We start from the raw sequence: 13,209 nt of genomic DNA, 5'->3' as shown, positions 1-13,209 counted from the left end.
TAAGCCTAAGCTCAGTTGTTTGGTCTCCCTATCTGTGCTTTTATGAAAATTACGTTTACTTTCAAAATTAACACTTTTTATCCTGAGTCCATGTCGGCTAATTGCTAATAAGAGACAAACGAGCTTTGCTAAGGTTCCTTTTTTCCTATAAAATTTCTAATTTGAAGATATTAGAAAAGATAAATGTTTACCCCGCTAGGGTTACTGCAAATATCCTGATGAGCTTTCATATCTTCCTCCAGCACCAGCCAGCTTAATCGCCCTCCTTAGTCCAAACTTTAATATATTACAGATCCATGCAGAAAAAAAATTTCCTCTTTTCTTTCTTCTTTTTTTAAGCCTGGTGGTTAACAGGGACGAGAAGGGAATATTTCTGATGGGGATCCTTAAGAAGTCAAAAAAGGAGGTGATTGTAAAGTTTAGGACAGAGTCTTCAGCGTACCTCTCTGAAATCCCTTTCCTCATGCTGTTCTGGCTCCGTATTCATAGAATCATAGAATCGCCTAGGTTGGAAAAGACCTTTAAGTTCATCTCTACCTTTAAACAAAATTTTACACCCCATTCTTCAGCTGAGTTATTTGATAATACCCAGAGTGCAGGGGACTGTGAAACATCCCCTTTCTTAGTAAGCTTCTGCAATATTAATGCACTTGACCTTGGTCTCTCATATTTCCTGATTAGGTTCATAGGAAGAGTTTGCTAAGCTTTTATGATACTGTCTTGTAGACCTCTCCATAAATACTGCAGCAGAAGGGGAATTTTGGTAATCAGTTCATTCAAACGAAGCAATTCTGCCCGTCGAGAAATCCCCATCCTGAACTACTCTTTAATGGCTTCTGTTGTTTTAGTCTGGGCTGATACATAATCAGCTTTGGAGAGGTCCTGGTGGTTTTGTAAGGTTAATACCCCAGTATCGCGCTGAATTTTGAACCTTGGCAGATTTATGAGAGTTAGGGTTTTTAATCATCCCAGCCTAATTTTCTCAGAAATGCAGGCCCTTAACATTTCTGATTTATCTTAACTTTATATCCAGAGACTGGGTGAAAACAACATGTTTGGAATCCCGTTGCTTTTAAGGAGGGAAGGCAAAAAGCAACGTTACGGGTCGTCTTTGGGCATCTTTTCTTCTTCTACCCGTAACAGCTGGCGGGTCAGCAGGCAGAGCACAGGGCAGTGGCAGCAGTGGGGACCCCACTTGCTAAATTAACCCCATTGAGGCACCCCCACATGCTCGCACAGCAACGCCAGCTCTTCTTGACAAAGCAAAAAATGGAAATTCTCAACTCATCTCTAAAGAAAAATGATTGAGTTGCCGTTTTCCCATTCAGTTTGGCCTGAAACTTTGCTACGGTTATTTTGAACGTTATTTTTGTGCATTATCGTGTAGTGCGTTAAGTACCCTCTTCATTTTATCAGTGGTTTGTCTGTCTACAATGAAGCCCAAGTGATCTGGAGTCACACACTCAACTCGGATGCCGCAGGGCCTTCTGCCGGCATGCCGGCCAACGCTCAGCGTTGGCTTCTATTGATGAAGTGAGTCTATAGGACAGAAAGTTGGTACAATCTGTCACCTATATGCTTACGACAGCTCTCTTTGGTCCCTTCCAGCAGGAGGGAGTATCTCCTCCATGCATAATCTAATTAATCAGAGCCATTAAAACATTTTGCAGCCCTTAGAGTTCAGGTGTATACCCACGTGGATCGGCTCATTTATCGGTCTTCAGATAGCGGCTTCCACCTTCTTCGGGGGGTTGTTTAGGGACTTTCTCACCTGGTTCTGGCTGAGGCAGGGGTTTACCTCTCACTCAAGCTAAAATAGAGAGTTGAAAGAGAAGATTGCTTTTAAAGTTGCCCAAAAGTGTCTGTTTTCTCTCCCAAATGAAACATCTGTTTTCCGTAGTATCTCTTACAAGCAGGACTGGCATCCCTTTTTTAGCTTCCGCCTGGCTCACCTAGTCTTTGTTTCAGAGAATAAGTTTATTTGCTTTACTAATTTGCACAATAGTCGATTTATCTCTAGTTTCCAGTATCGGGTGATGTTTTGGGACCGCTCTGCTGGTTTTTGAACCCCAGAGCTGGAAGGGCCTCAATCCTGGGCTACTCTGGTTTGGCTCTTGGTTTGCTTTTTGGTTTATTGCTGATGGTGGTGGTTTGTGTTCTTATGGTTTGTTAATAAGCCTTATTAATGAGCTACTGACTCGCTCCAAGGCCTTGCCAGCCTCCCATAACAATTTATTGATTTGTTCTTACATACTCCTGAAAATCTTTGTATATATCTTGCTCAGAGAGGCAGCATAGGGTAGAGGTGTGCTATTCCTGAGCATTGGCTATATTTTGAGTTCCCATCTCTGGAAGTCAGGTCTGCTAGAAAATAATGAGACCAGCTGATTTATGACCCTCATGGAGCTATATAGAGCGTATCAAGTCCTAAAATACGTGCCTGTGCCACGGAGACGTGAGATCAGGGTTCTTCCTCTTTCAGATACATTCAGCAATTCCAACAAATACCCCCTTTTCCGCCAGTTTTTGCAGTCTTGATGTATCAAGAGCTAAGTTTAGGAAATCCCTGAAATTCTCTCTTGCTTTCCCCTTCATCCCATCCCAGACGAAGAGAACTTCTGCTTCTCTAAATGTATTAGTGATCCTAATAAGCTGTAAAAAGAAGGAGCTAACCCTGGCTGGATAGCTGCTGCTGTTGATTTTCTTCTGAGGTCGCCCTTGGCCAGGGTGGACCAGAAGTCCTCATCCAGCAGCCTGCCTGCCCGCTAAGACAGAAAGGACGTCTTTAGCTCATAAAATTACAAACCTGTCCTAGGGAGGAAGGTGGCAGCGGTACCTGTGACAGTTTGCATCGCTGCTTTTTTTAATAGACTTATACCAATGGCTTAATACTAGGTCTGTCTGTCGTCAATTATAAAACCGTCTTTCTGTGGATAAGGTAATTCATCCCTTTTAATAATTATAGAAATGTTTTAACTTTAGGCCATCACAGCTAAAATGAAGTTTGTATTCTTTTTTGTTTTCAGGGCATGAAAATCTGCCTCTCTGCTTGCCAGTGCTTTTCAAAACTACGCAGCTGGTGACCCTAATTATTGCTTAAATTCCTTCCCCTCGTCTAAAATGAGTGAGGATGACCAAAAAGAAACCCAGTGGACTCTTCTTAATAGTCCTCCCTTGCTCTTGGTAGCCAGGAATCCTCTTCATGCTTCTTGACCCTAAAATTGGGGGTGCTCATGACTCAACCTGGGCTCCTGCATTTCCTCACCCTCGTTATTCCCAGGGGAACGGTTCCCCGGCCGCGCAGTGTAAATTCACCCCACGTCTGGTGAAGAGGGATATTTGTTTCTTCCTTACCTGAGTCGTCAACTTTCTAACAGGTTCTCGGCCGCCGTCTCTGCGGACGTGGCGTTGAGCTGTGCTCATCCAAGGCCGGTGTCCTTTGCTTTTGGACTTGGACCGTCCTTTTTCCTCCCATTTTCTCGCTCTCTCTGTTCTCCGCGTTACTACTTGAACTTTTTTTAACCCCACCAGGTTCCCCTCCTTCCCGGTTACTGCCCCGTCTCACACCCATCCCTTGCACACCTGTAGTACAAGGATTCCTCCCTCTCTTTGCATTCTGGTACTCTCGTGCTTGGGGTTTAGCAGCTCGCCTTTCTCTAATACAGTATTACGCCGAAATACACCGTATTTCAGACATTCCCTCATGCGTTTCAGCTTCTCAAGGATTTTAATTGCCGCCTTTTTCTCTTTATGATATACTGCTGTTCTTGATGTGTGAAAATACATTTACAGAGAAAGCTCCTTCTGTATTTTACGTGTGCTTTGTCAGGAAGGCTATAATTTTGTTCACTTCCTTCCTTTTTCCTTAAAGTTGTTTGTGACAGGTCTTGAAACACTTGCACCTTATGTCCTCCTCGAGCAAGGTCAGAAACTGTCATTTATTTCAGTGTCGGCTCTAAAATAGTCTGCTCTTAATATCATATCTCGGGGTCTGCTGGAGTTGGGGCTCGGGCTCAGTGATAATTGTTGCATCTGCTTTCAGCTGAGGAAAAAGTGGAGGCTTGCTATGAATATTAACAAGCCATCCATCCTTTACACCTTCTGGGAACGCGCTAGTTCTTAAATTGTTTCTTCTTCTCATGGTTTTTGTGTTCTCCATTTTCTCTGCCAGCAGGCTTTTATCTGTATTTATACCTAGGTTGCAGAACCTATTCTCAGCTGACATTGACTCTAGTAAACCTTCTTGAAGGGTTTTAGATGTCTCATTGCTGGGATTGATCCACAAAGGCCTTCTTTCTTTTTTATTTCTCCTTCACTTGGCTTTTTCTCCCACGTGCTCACTGTCATTGACAGGAAAAGCCCCAGGAACTGATGGGAGATACAATTTCCTCATGAGATTTTCCTGGGAAAATAACTTTGAACCCTTAAGTCCAACATCCCCTTCATGGCCCAGAGAAGCACTTTGTGATGGGAAGAGTGAGAGGATGGGTTTGCACCGTATCTTTCCTTACAAACTTCGCCTTTCCAACCCTTTCAGTTCTGGAAACCTTGGGTACTCTTTGTATTTTTTTCTTGCCATGGTGCTGGGCAAAATTCAGAGACCCTTGGCCTAAATGAAAATGGAGAGGTACTTCTGTAGAACCTCTTGTTAGAGACTTAGTAGTAAAATACATCCCCATCTGCTGGCAAGTGAAAATTTTTATCACTTCACTCACCAGTTATCAAATTATAGTGAAAAACCAAGGACCGAGTGGAATCCATGGAATAAAAGGGACTTTCAGAGTCAGGAAAACAGCATCCTGCAGGTCAGCAAACGCTGAGCCCGGCATCGCGGTGCCGGCTCCTGATGGGATCATGGCCCCACCACATATTGCCATGGGAAGCTCTGTCCTGTGTCCTGCCCCGGGTTTGTCAGGGCTAAAAGGGGGGGAACCCACAAAGGGAGAAAAAAAAAAAATCATCCATTTGTAGCGTGGATAGAGCTGAATTCTTTTCTACTCTTACTTCACTGAATGTAAATATCTCAGAGACATTAACATGGTATTTCTTTTTAAGTACATAATGTTTTCATTCAAAAGTATCCTAATTCTTAAAAGACCTGTCAGAGGCTCTGACATGTAATTAATTTCTCTAAAGCTCTTTTTTTTTTTTTTGAAAGATACAACTGCATATATAGAACACCTGCGCTTATTCACAACTCCGCAGGAAAAAAAGCCACATCTTCTTCTTCGCTTGCTTCCCCCACTTCTCCATAAAAAGCTTTTCCTTCACTTCGGATACTCCCTCTCCATCTACCTTCATGATCTACCACAAATAAAAGCACTCGGTATGTAAAAGCTGTGTGTAAATAGGCACCGGCGCGTTGGGTTTTGTCTGGGTGCTAGCAACCTTTTGTTTATCGAGCTTGAAGCCGAAACACTCTTGGCAACTTTTAATTACGGAACTGCTATCGCTAACCCGTAATCTAGTCCATCTAATGTAATTCCCACGTGCGGGGGTGGGCTTTCAGTCAGTCTGGTTTTTACCTGGTAGATTTTTTTTCTTTTTCTCCTCTGCTTGGGAGGAGTGTGTTAAGCTTCAACAAGTATAACGCTCGTGCCTGGAAATATGAACGAGGAGATGTTCAGCTTGCTGGGAAGATATAGAGATAGATAGATAGATAGATAGAGAGATAGAGAGATAGAGAGATAGATAGATAGATAGATAGATAGATAGAGATATATCTCTCTCTCTGAGTGGCCAAGCTCTGGATTACGTGGCAATCAAGGCTAGCTGGCTGGCTTTCTCCCCTCTAAGTGCTTCCAGGCCATCACTGCGACCATCACTGCTTCCGCTGGAAAATGCCATGAGCCAAATCCCTTCCCAAGGAAGAGCCTGCGGAGAGTCCTCTCATGGGGAGGAAATCTTTCCAGCAGGTCCTTTGGCATAATTTCACCTTGGATCAGCATCTGGGGGACCAGGGCTCTCCAGCTGGGGAGGCTGAAGGGCATCTCCTCTCCCCATGGCACCTCTGACAGCAGCGGGGTGGTGGATCCCTACCTGTATGCTTTATAAACATCCATTCAGGAGCACTGCATGCAATAGATTGGACATCAGGAAAAATTTCTTCACCAAAAGGGTTGTCAAGCATTGGAAGGGGCTGCCCAGGGAAGGGGTTGAGTCCCCATCCCTGGAGGTATTTAAAAGTCATGTAGACGTGGTGCTTAGGGACAGAGTTTACTGGTGGGATGGCAGGGTTAGGGTAACAGTTGGACTTGATGATCTTAAAGGTCTTTTCCAACCTAAATCATTCTGTGATTCTGTAATACTGAGGGGAAACAGACATTTTGGGGCTGAAAAAGAAGCAAAGCAACTTGTTGCTTTCTTTGTAGGCGACAGGCATCGAGCAAATGTGTTTTTCCTTCATGGTTGCATAAATAGGTGGCATTCCCCCTTTCGCCTTAGGAACTTGCTTAAATCCAAGCTGTACAAAAAGCATCAGTTCTAAGCGAACATAAGGTCCATCATTTATGTGGCTGGAGATGCACGTGGGAACATGTCTGGATGTTTTAGCTGTGTAATTTGGGTGTTTCCTCCTCTGTTCCAGGTAAATAACCGGCGCCCCTCGATTTAGTTTCCTACAGGGAGCATTGCTCATGTTGCTGTTGCTTTGCATACTGCATTGAATTTATAGAAAAAGAAATAACCTGGTTTTACTCCAAAGAACTGGTGAAGGGTTGTTCTACCAGGATATTGCCTTTAATTATGGCTGGGAGCAGAGGGAGCTGGTGGGGCCTCAGCTGGGACCTTGGCTTTCATTCTCTTGACCTCTACTACGGCAATACCAATGCCCGTAAAACTTCTTGAGTGTCATGTGGGCTTTTAAAACAGGACAAAAAAGTGCTATGGGTTACTTGGCCATCTGGGCCGAGGACACGTGCTGAGAAGGCAATGGGAGGTTTACAGCGGAGGGTCCATTTTGGGTGCTGCATTTGCGTTCTTCCGGACTCATGCCCGCGATCTAGTCGCTAACAGCTTTTGTACAAGCCCATTAGCACAGTGGGAAAATTGACAGGAGACGTGAGGAATGGAGAATTTTCTTAGCTGTGATGCTGAGGGGTTTTTTTTGAGGTATTTGCAGTCTTTCACCTGACAGGAGTCACAGGGCTGAAGGGGATTTCTCCAGGTCACTGAGTCCTATGTACTGCTATCACGGCCAACTGCACCCTGTCCTTCTGTCCATTAATTTGTCCATCTTGTGCTTAAAACTAGTTGGATTATTTTTTAGCTCCACTGCTTGCTTTCTGCAACTTACTCCCTTTGATTGCCTTTCTTAGCCTATATCTTCCTCTGCCATGCCAGCTGTGATGTTAGCAGACCAATGCCCTAAAGTACGCGGTGCAATCAGGACAAGTCCTTCTGCATTCTTCCTTACAACTGAACCACCCGTGACCATCCTTGAATTACAGCCTGACAAGCTGTGCTTCTGCCCTCCATCGTCTTCCACCCGCCGTCCTCTTCCTCCATCCGCTCTAGCTCCAGTCAAGTTCACAAACTTCAAGCTGGTGGCTGATTTTCCTCCTGCAAGCTCTTCATAATAGCGTGACCCCGGTCGTGTATCTCTTCAATGGCCTGACGCTGTCTGAAATCCATATCCTCTCCCTTTTATTCTTCTGTCTGCAGATGGCTCTGTGTTTTGTGCTCTCCTGCTACCCGGTGTATTCTCTGCCCATCGCCTTTATACCCCAGACCTCTCTCGGTTTAGTTTTTCTTCCCAGGGACCCAGCTGTTCTCCTCCTCTTTGTTATTCCCGGTCTTTGGTTTCTTCTTGGCCTGCATCACGTCAAGCCCCTTTGTCAGCTTTTCTTTCGCAGTCGCCAGTGTTTCTCCCTGCCCCTCTTGGGTTCTGACCTTTCACGATCACACCGCTCCCGAAAAGTCCTCTTGTTCAGTAGGGCTCTGCAAACTTCGGATTGTCTGCACTCCTCTCGCCGACTGTACGTGAAGATTCCCCCATCTGAACTCTTTCCAGCTCATTTCTAGAGCTCGGCTCTGCTCTCCCAGTTGCCGTGCTCAAGGCAAAGAATTGTCCGCAGGCATGTCCCCTTCCTTCTTGCATTTCGTCACCTTCGTTGTCTTCTCCAGCCTTTGGATCGCATCCACCAGAAACATCCCTTCTGCGCTTCCCCCCCACTTCTGCGCACACATCCCTCAAAATAATAATAGGAGATTAAAAGTCCCACAGGTGTCCCCACCTATAAACTCTCTTTTTCTGCCTCCATCTGCTTGGCTGCCTGCTTGCCCATTCTTGCCCACTCAGTTTGTTTCCCAAGCAAGCCCTGCTCTCTCCTTGAAGATTTGCCGTTGAGCATCTGTCAGAATTAGGGAAAGGCAGAAGCCGCCCTCACATACCCCTTTGCAAACCACAGTCAAACCACTGACTCCACAAACCAAAAGAATGGACTAGAATAGAATAGAATCATTTAGGTTAGAAAAGACCTTTAGGATCATTATTAAGGTTGGTTGGACTAGATGATCTGCCGAGGTCCCTTCCAGGCCTTGCCATTCTGTGATTCTGTGACCACTGAGTCCAACCATAAAGCTAACTCTGCCATTCCACCACTAAACCATGTCCCTAAGCACCACATCTACACATCTTTTAAATATTTCCATGGATGAGGACTCCACCACTTCCCTGGGCAGCCCGTTCCAGTGCTTGACAACCCTTTTGGTGAAGAAATTTTTCCTAATGTCCCATCTAAACCTGCCCTGGCACAACTTGAGGCCATTTTGTCTTGACCTATTGCTTGTTACTTGGAAGAAGAAGCAAGCAGGCAGAGAGGCATGCAACCCATGCGTAAGACCATGCTCCTTCCTGCTCCGGTGGAAATCCCAGCGGTAATAGGATGACACCATTTTTAAAATGCTTTGGATCTTTCTTGATGAGCTCGCTCGTGTTTTATGCCCACGTTGTTGTTTTCTCTCTGGAGATATTTTGTGCACTGGAAGTGACAAATTTACATTATTGGAGAATTATTGGTTTTGCTTTTTGTCCTATTTTTATTCATTGCAAGCCATTACTTCAATTATGTCACCGGTTGAAAGCAAGCCACCTGTGGCATTTTACACCAAATCGCTCTAAACCGGTACAACCCGGCAAAAATCAGGTCAGCAAAGCCGTGCTTGTGTTTCTGAGCTTACAAGTGTGGGTCTCAGCTTATCGTGCTGAAACAGCAAAGACTTGACTTGCAGGATGAAGCTTCCTACAGCAGCACTGGGTCAGCCCTTACCCCACAACCTGGTTCCTGTGGGTTAAATGTTCAACAGTCAGGAAAAGTTCTGTAGTATCCTAATTTGGCTTACGTACTTGGATAGCTCAAAATGTTGCCGTCATTCTCCTGTGCCTATAAATGTTATTACGGATTTAAGTGATGGTCATACTCCAAGTCCTTTCTAGGACTGAGGCTGTATTTCCATGAGAAAACATGGCCCATCCTTTGGAGGACAGCAGGTTCAAACCAAAGCAGGTCCATCTCACGCAGCGCAGGAGCTGCCGCGCGCGTTACCGCAAGGTGCCGTGGAGGCCAGCAGTGTCAACCAGGTTGAAAATAATTAGGGAAATTAATAGAATCAATGGTGGATGTAGTCTCTGAATGCTGAAGCCCCTCATCTGCAGACAGTTGCAAGTGAGGTGCTTCTACTTTGCTGGTGATAAGCCTCTATCAGAGCATCACCTCCGCCCTTCAGAAAGATGGTGGAGATCAGAGTATACAGAAATGTCAATTATAACCTCCTGTATGTTGAAGGTGATGCTCTCATCATCCACACCGAGTGCGTCGAAGTGAGCAACAGGTTCAGATCTGTAAATGTGCGTAGCCAAACGTGCCGTCCTCCAACCCTACCTGCCTGTGGCTAACTGAAACGGAAGATCTTTGCGCATTCCTCTGCCACCTGGCAAACCACGAGGGTGTGCAAAACTCATCTACCAGGTCACATCTATTGGTCTTTTCCAACCTAAATGATTCTATGATCCTAAGCTCCTTACTCAGCTCGGCTTTGCCTTCTCCCAGCAAACAGCCCCCTCCCCAGAAGTCATGCTGGCCCATGTGTGGGGCCAGTGGTGGTTCTCGGGTCTCCTGAGAAGCCTCTGATTTTCCTGAGATATTTTAATAATATTTTCATTAACAGGTATTTTTAAAACTTAATTTATTAACATTTATATTAATTAAGATACATTTAATAGGCAGGAGATATTATCAAGGAGGGATGAAGTTGTAGACCCATACTGGAAAATGCAGAGCAGCTTTCACATTTAGAAGTTAATCTTCAAGCTGCATGGAAATAACTCCCGACGACGCCTGATCTGGCACTTTGAGTCGCTCCCTGCTACGAGACGTCAGCGATGCTTCAGCTGGAGCTTTTCTCCACCACCGTGGGAGCTCAGGGTGGCGGGGAGGGTGCGGGTGCTGGCGTGCGCGAGAGGGGTCTTACCGCAGCAAACCGACGCGCGTTTTGAGAGCTTTGAAATACGGATTTGCATCAAAGTAAAACTCGCAGGGTTGGTTAAATATTCCTCTAAATATGCAAAGGAATTGAGTTACTGAAGCTTGTTATTCTTATCTTACTCTCGGTGTCACAACATCTTTAAGTTCAGTGAAGGTTTCACTGACTAAGACGGTTGTAAAGATTTCATGTTAATTAAGAGGACTCCACTGCAAATCTGAATATGAATGAAGTTTGGCCACTGAACCCAGGGCAGTGAGTACTGTGGGAAGATCAGACATTGACAAATGTTGATTTAAAAAAAGACCACAAACCAACAAAACCCCCACCCCCACCCCTGAAAACTGCCTAACCCAATGCTTCAATCTAGTAAATGTTCTGTGAGAGAGAAGAAGTTGAATTCAAGTTGCCAGGAGGAAAACAATAGACTCTGACTTGGCTTTGCAGTCGAAGAGGTGAAATTCTGTCCATCGGGAGCACTGATGAGGGTTATCCTGTGCCACCCGCGCCCAGGGACTCAGCCGTGTCTCTCCGTTGCACGGTCTCCCTCTCCTTAGGCAGGCGATCGTTTTAATGTGGGGGGGAAACTTCAATGGAGGACAGGGAAAAATCTGGGCCTGATTCTGATCCCGGTTTTGTTGCCTGGGAGAAGCACCATCAAGTCCAGCCATCCTCGACTGGTGGTCATACAACCAAGATGAAGCTTAAGCCAACAGGGACCATGAGGGTAGCGGTAGGTGGCTGGGGAACAAGGCTTTCGAGGAAGGAGTTCTGGTAATGAAGAAGTGTTTTGAGTGAAGAATGAGACTAGACCTTTTTTGTTCCGCTAAAACTGCTTTTTTGGGAGTTTTTCATACCTGCCAGTGCTTGGAAGACAAGGGTAGTAGCTGGTAGCTAAGGGCAAGCAGTTGGCACTTGGGACATCTGCGTTTCTCTTCCAACTCCCAACGCAGGGTTGCCGTTGGCTGACCTGGGGCGAGTCCCCTCCTCTTTGTGTTAACAACACAAGATAACGACGCTTACCTGCTTTTGCAAAGCAGTTTTGGGTGATGTGAAGGGTGCTGCCATGGTGCAGAGCACCGCTCCACCTTCTAAAGAAGGACTTTGGGGAAGGAAACGATGACATAGAGCATCTTCACCTTGCTGAAATACATTGGGCTTGGCTTTTGGAGTGGAAAAGTGAAAAAACAATAGTCTAAATAAATAGTACATGGCCTCTTAAGCAGGGTAAGGGCAGCATGTGAGGTTGTGCGGGGTTTTTTTTTATTGTTGTTATTTTTTATTCACGGTTCCTTGAGCTGATTCTGGGAATTGTACTGACTGTGGTTATGTTTCTGGAAATGTGCAGGTTGGCCAGATGCAGTGGGGCATGGAGTGAACAGAAAGAGGTTAAATTGATGGATGACCAACAAGAGCAGGATTGTGCCTCAGAAGACCAAGAAACTATCCTGATTAATGGGGTGAAAGAAAATGGTAAGGAACTTAATTACAGTACACGAGGGAGCAGCGACAACTTGCAAACCAACTTATTTTTGCAATTCCTTTCGTGTCTTTAATTTCAGCGGTTTGCAGGTATCTCGGCGGTGTGGAGCAGTAGGGTAAATGGGTGTTTTCTGCACCGATGTCACTCCAGCTATGAACCTGCACCTTTTTAGGTCCTCACAAGTACTGCTTTTGCCCATGCATATGCATGGTTGGAAATGTTGATGTGCACATCCAGTTTGAATTACGGATTTTAGTTTGGTTTCTTAGGGAAAAAAAGTCATACAAGACTACATAGCCCCTGTCTGTTGGGAATCTTTCCCTCTCTTCGCAATTACTTATCAACCCACTCGCCAATCTCAGCAAAATTTGACTGAAGGATACTTAGTCCCTACAAACTGGGGAAAAATTAGAGGTTGGGTAGAAGAAGCAAACCTGGATTAGTGCCCATGGAAAGGGAAGGTCGGACTTGTGAGCTCCTTGTTGCCTTCTCTGTGTGGCCCACCAGCAGCACGTAGGATCCCCTGGCCCGTAGCGCTGTGCCACAGTTATGCTCCTGGGAGCCGCTAACTCATCCCAGCTTCCATTGACATTGGTGGGGACAGATCAGCCCCTTCCAGAAGCCTGCCCAAAATACTTCACTTTGGCTTTATCTATTTAATCGATTCCATACGTGCTTTCCAAAGCAATAGCTGATTAGGAGTAACATAATTAGTGCTCTGCTGCCTGAAAACCTGATTGAAATAAATATTCCTCCGAGCATTTTCTCAAGTCATTCGGACTTTAGTCACTATATAGGTATTTATATAAATTTGACCCTGTTGGATAATAAGGACTTGGTGCTCTGATGCCTTGTATGTCCAAGTCCTTCCGTCTCCTCCAAACGAGGTTTACTCAGGCAAGAGTGCATAGAGCCAAGTGTTGTTCTTGTTCATTACCGAAAACCTGGAGCAACTCCAGACACGCAGGGGCCTGTGGGGACCCCACAACATGTGCTGGTGGCGGGCGAAGCGTACGCTTGCGCTCACCCCTACGATGTCATTTTGGAGGGATCTGTCTTTGTCAGCTCATCTCCTTCATGACTACACAGGGTAAAGCCGCAGCCGAGGACGGCTGCTGGAGCTGCAAGGAGATTTTCTAGCCGTGGCCCCCTTGTCCAATCTAATAGGCAGTAAAATCAGCGCTTACCTGCTCGGTAAAGATGGGTTATATCTAGAATCTGATACCGCTTCCATGAAATTCAAT

General features: G+C 45.4%; 1 protein-coding gene across 1 annotated transcript in view; it reads left to right on the top strand.

Moving 5' to 3' along the window:
- The first annotated feature begins 11,879 nt into the window (after positions 1 to 11,879).
- NEXMIF (neurite extension and migration factor) overlaps positions 11,880 to 13,209 on the top strand; it is a 9,927-nt gene continuing 8,597 nt past the window's right edge. The window contains exon 1 of the mRNA XM_009638580.1: positions 11,880 to 11,955. Coding sequence (XP_009636875.1) covers positions 11,880 to 11,955 — 76 coding nt within the window. The remainder of the gene's footprint in view (positions 11,956 to 13,209) is intronic.

The sequence above is a fragment of the Egretta garzetta genome, unplaced genomic scaffold (assembly GCF_000687185.1).
Source record: "Egretta garzetta isolate BGI_Z169 unplaced genomic scaffold, ASM68718v1 scaffold595, whole genome shotgun sequence".
Taxonomy (NCBI): domain Eukaryota; kingdom Metazoa; phylum Chordata; class Aves; order Pelecaniformes; family Ardeidae; genus Egretta; species Egretta garzetta.
Note: the sequence above shows the minus strand (reverse complement) of the source record. Positions and strands in the feature narration are given on the sequence as shown.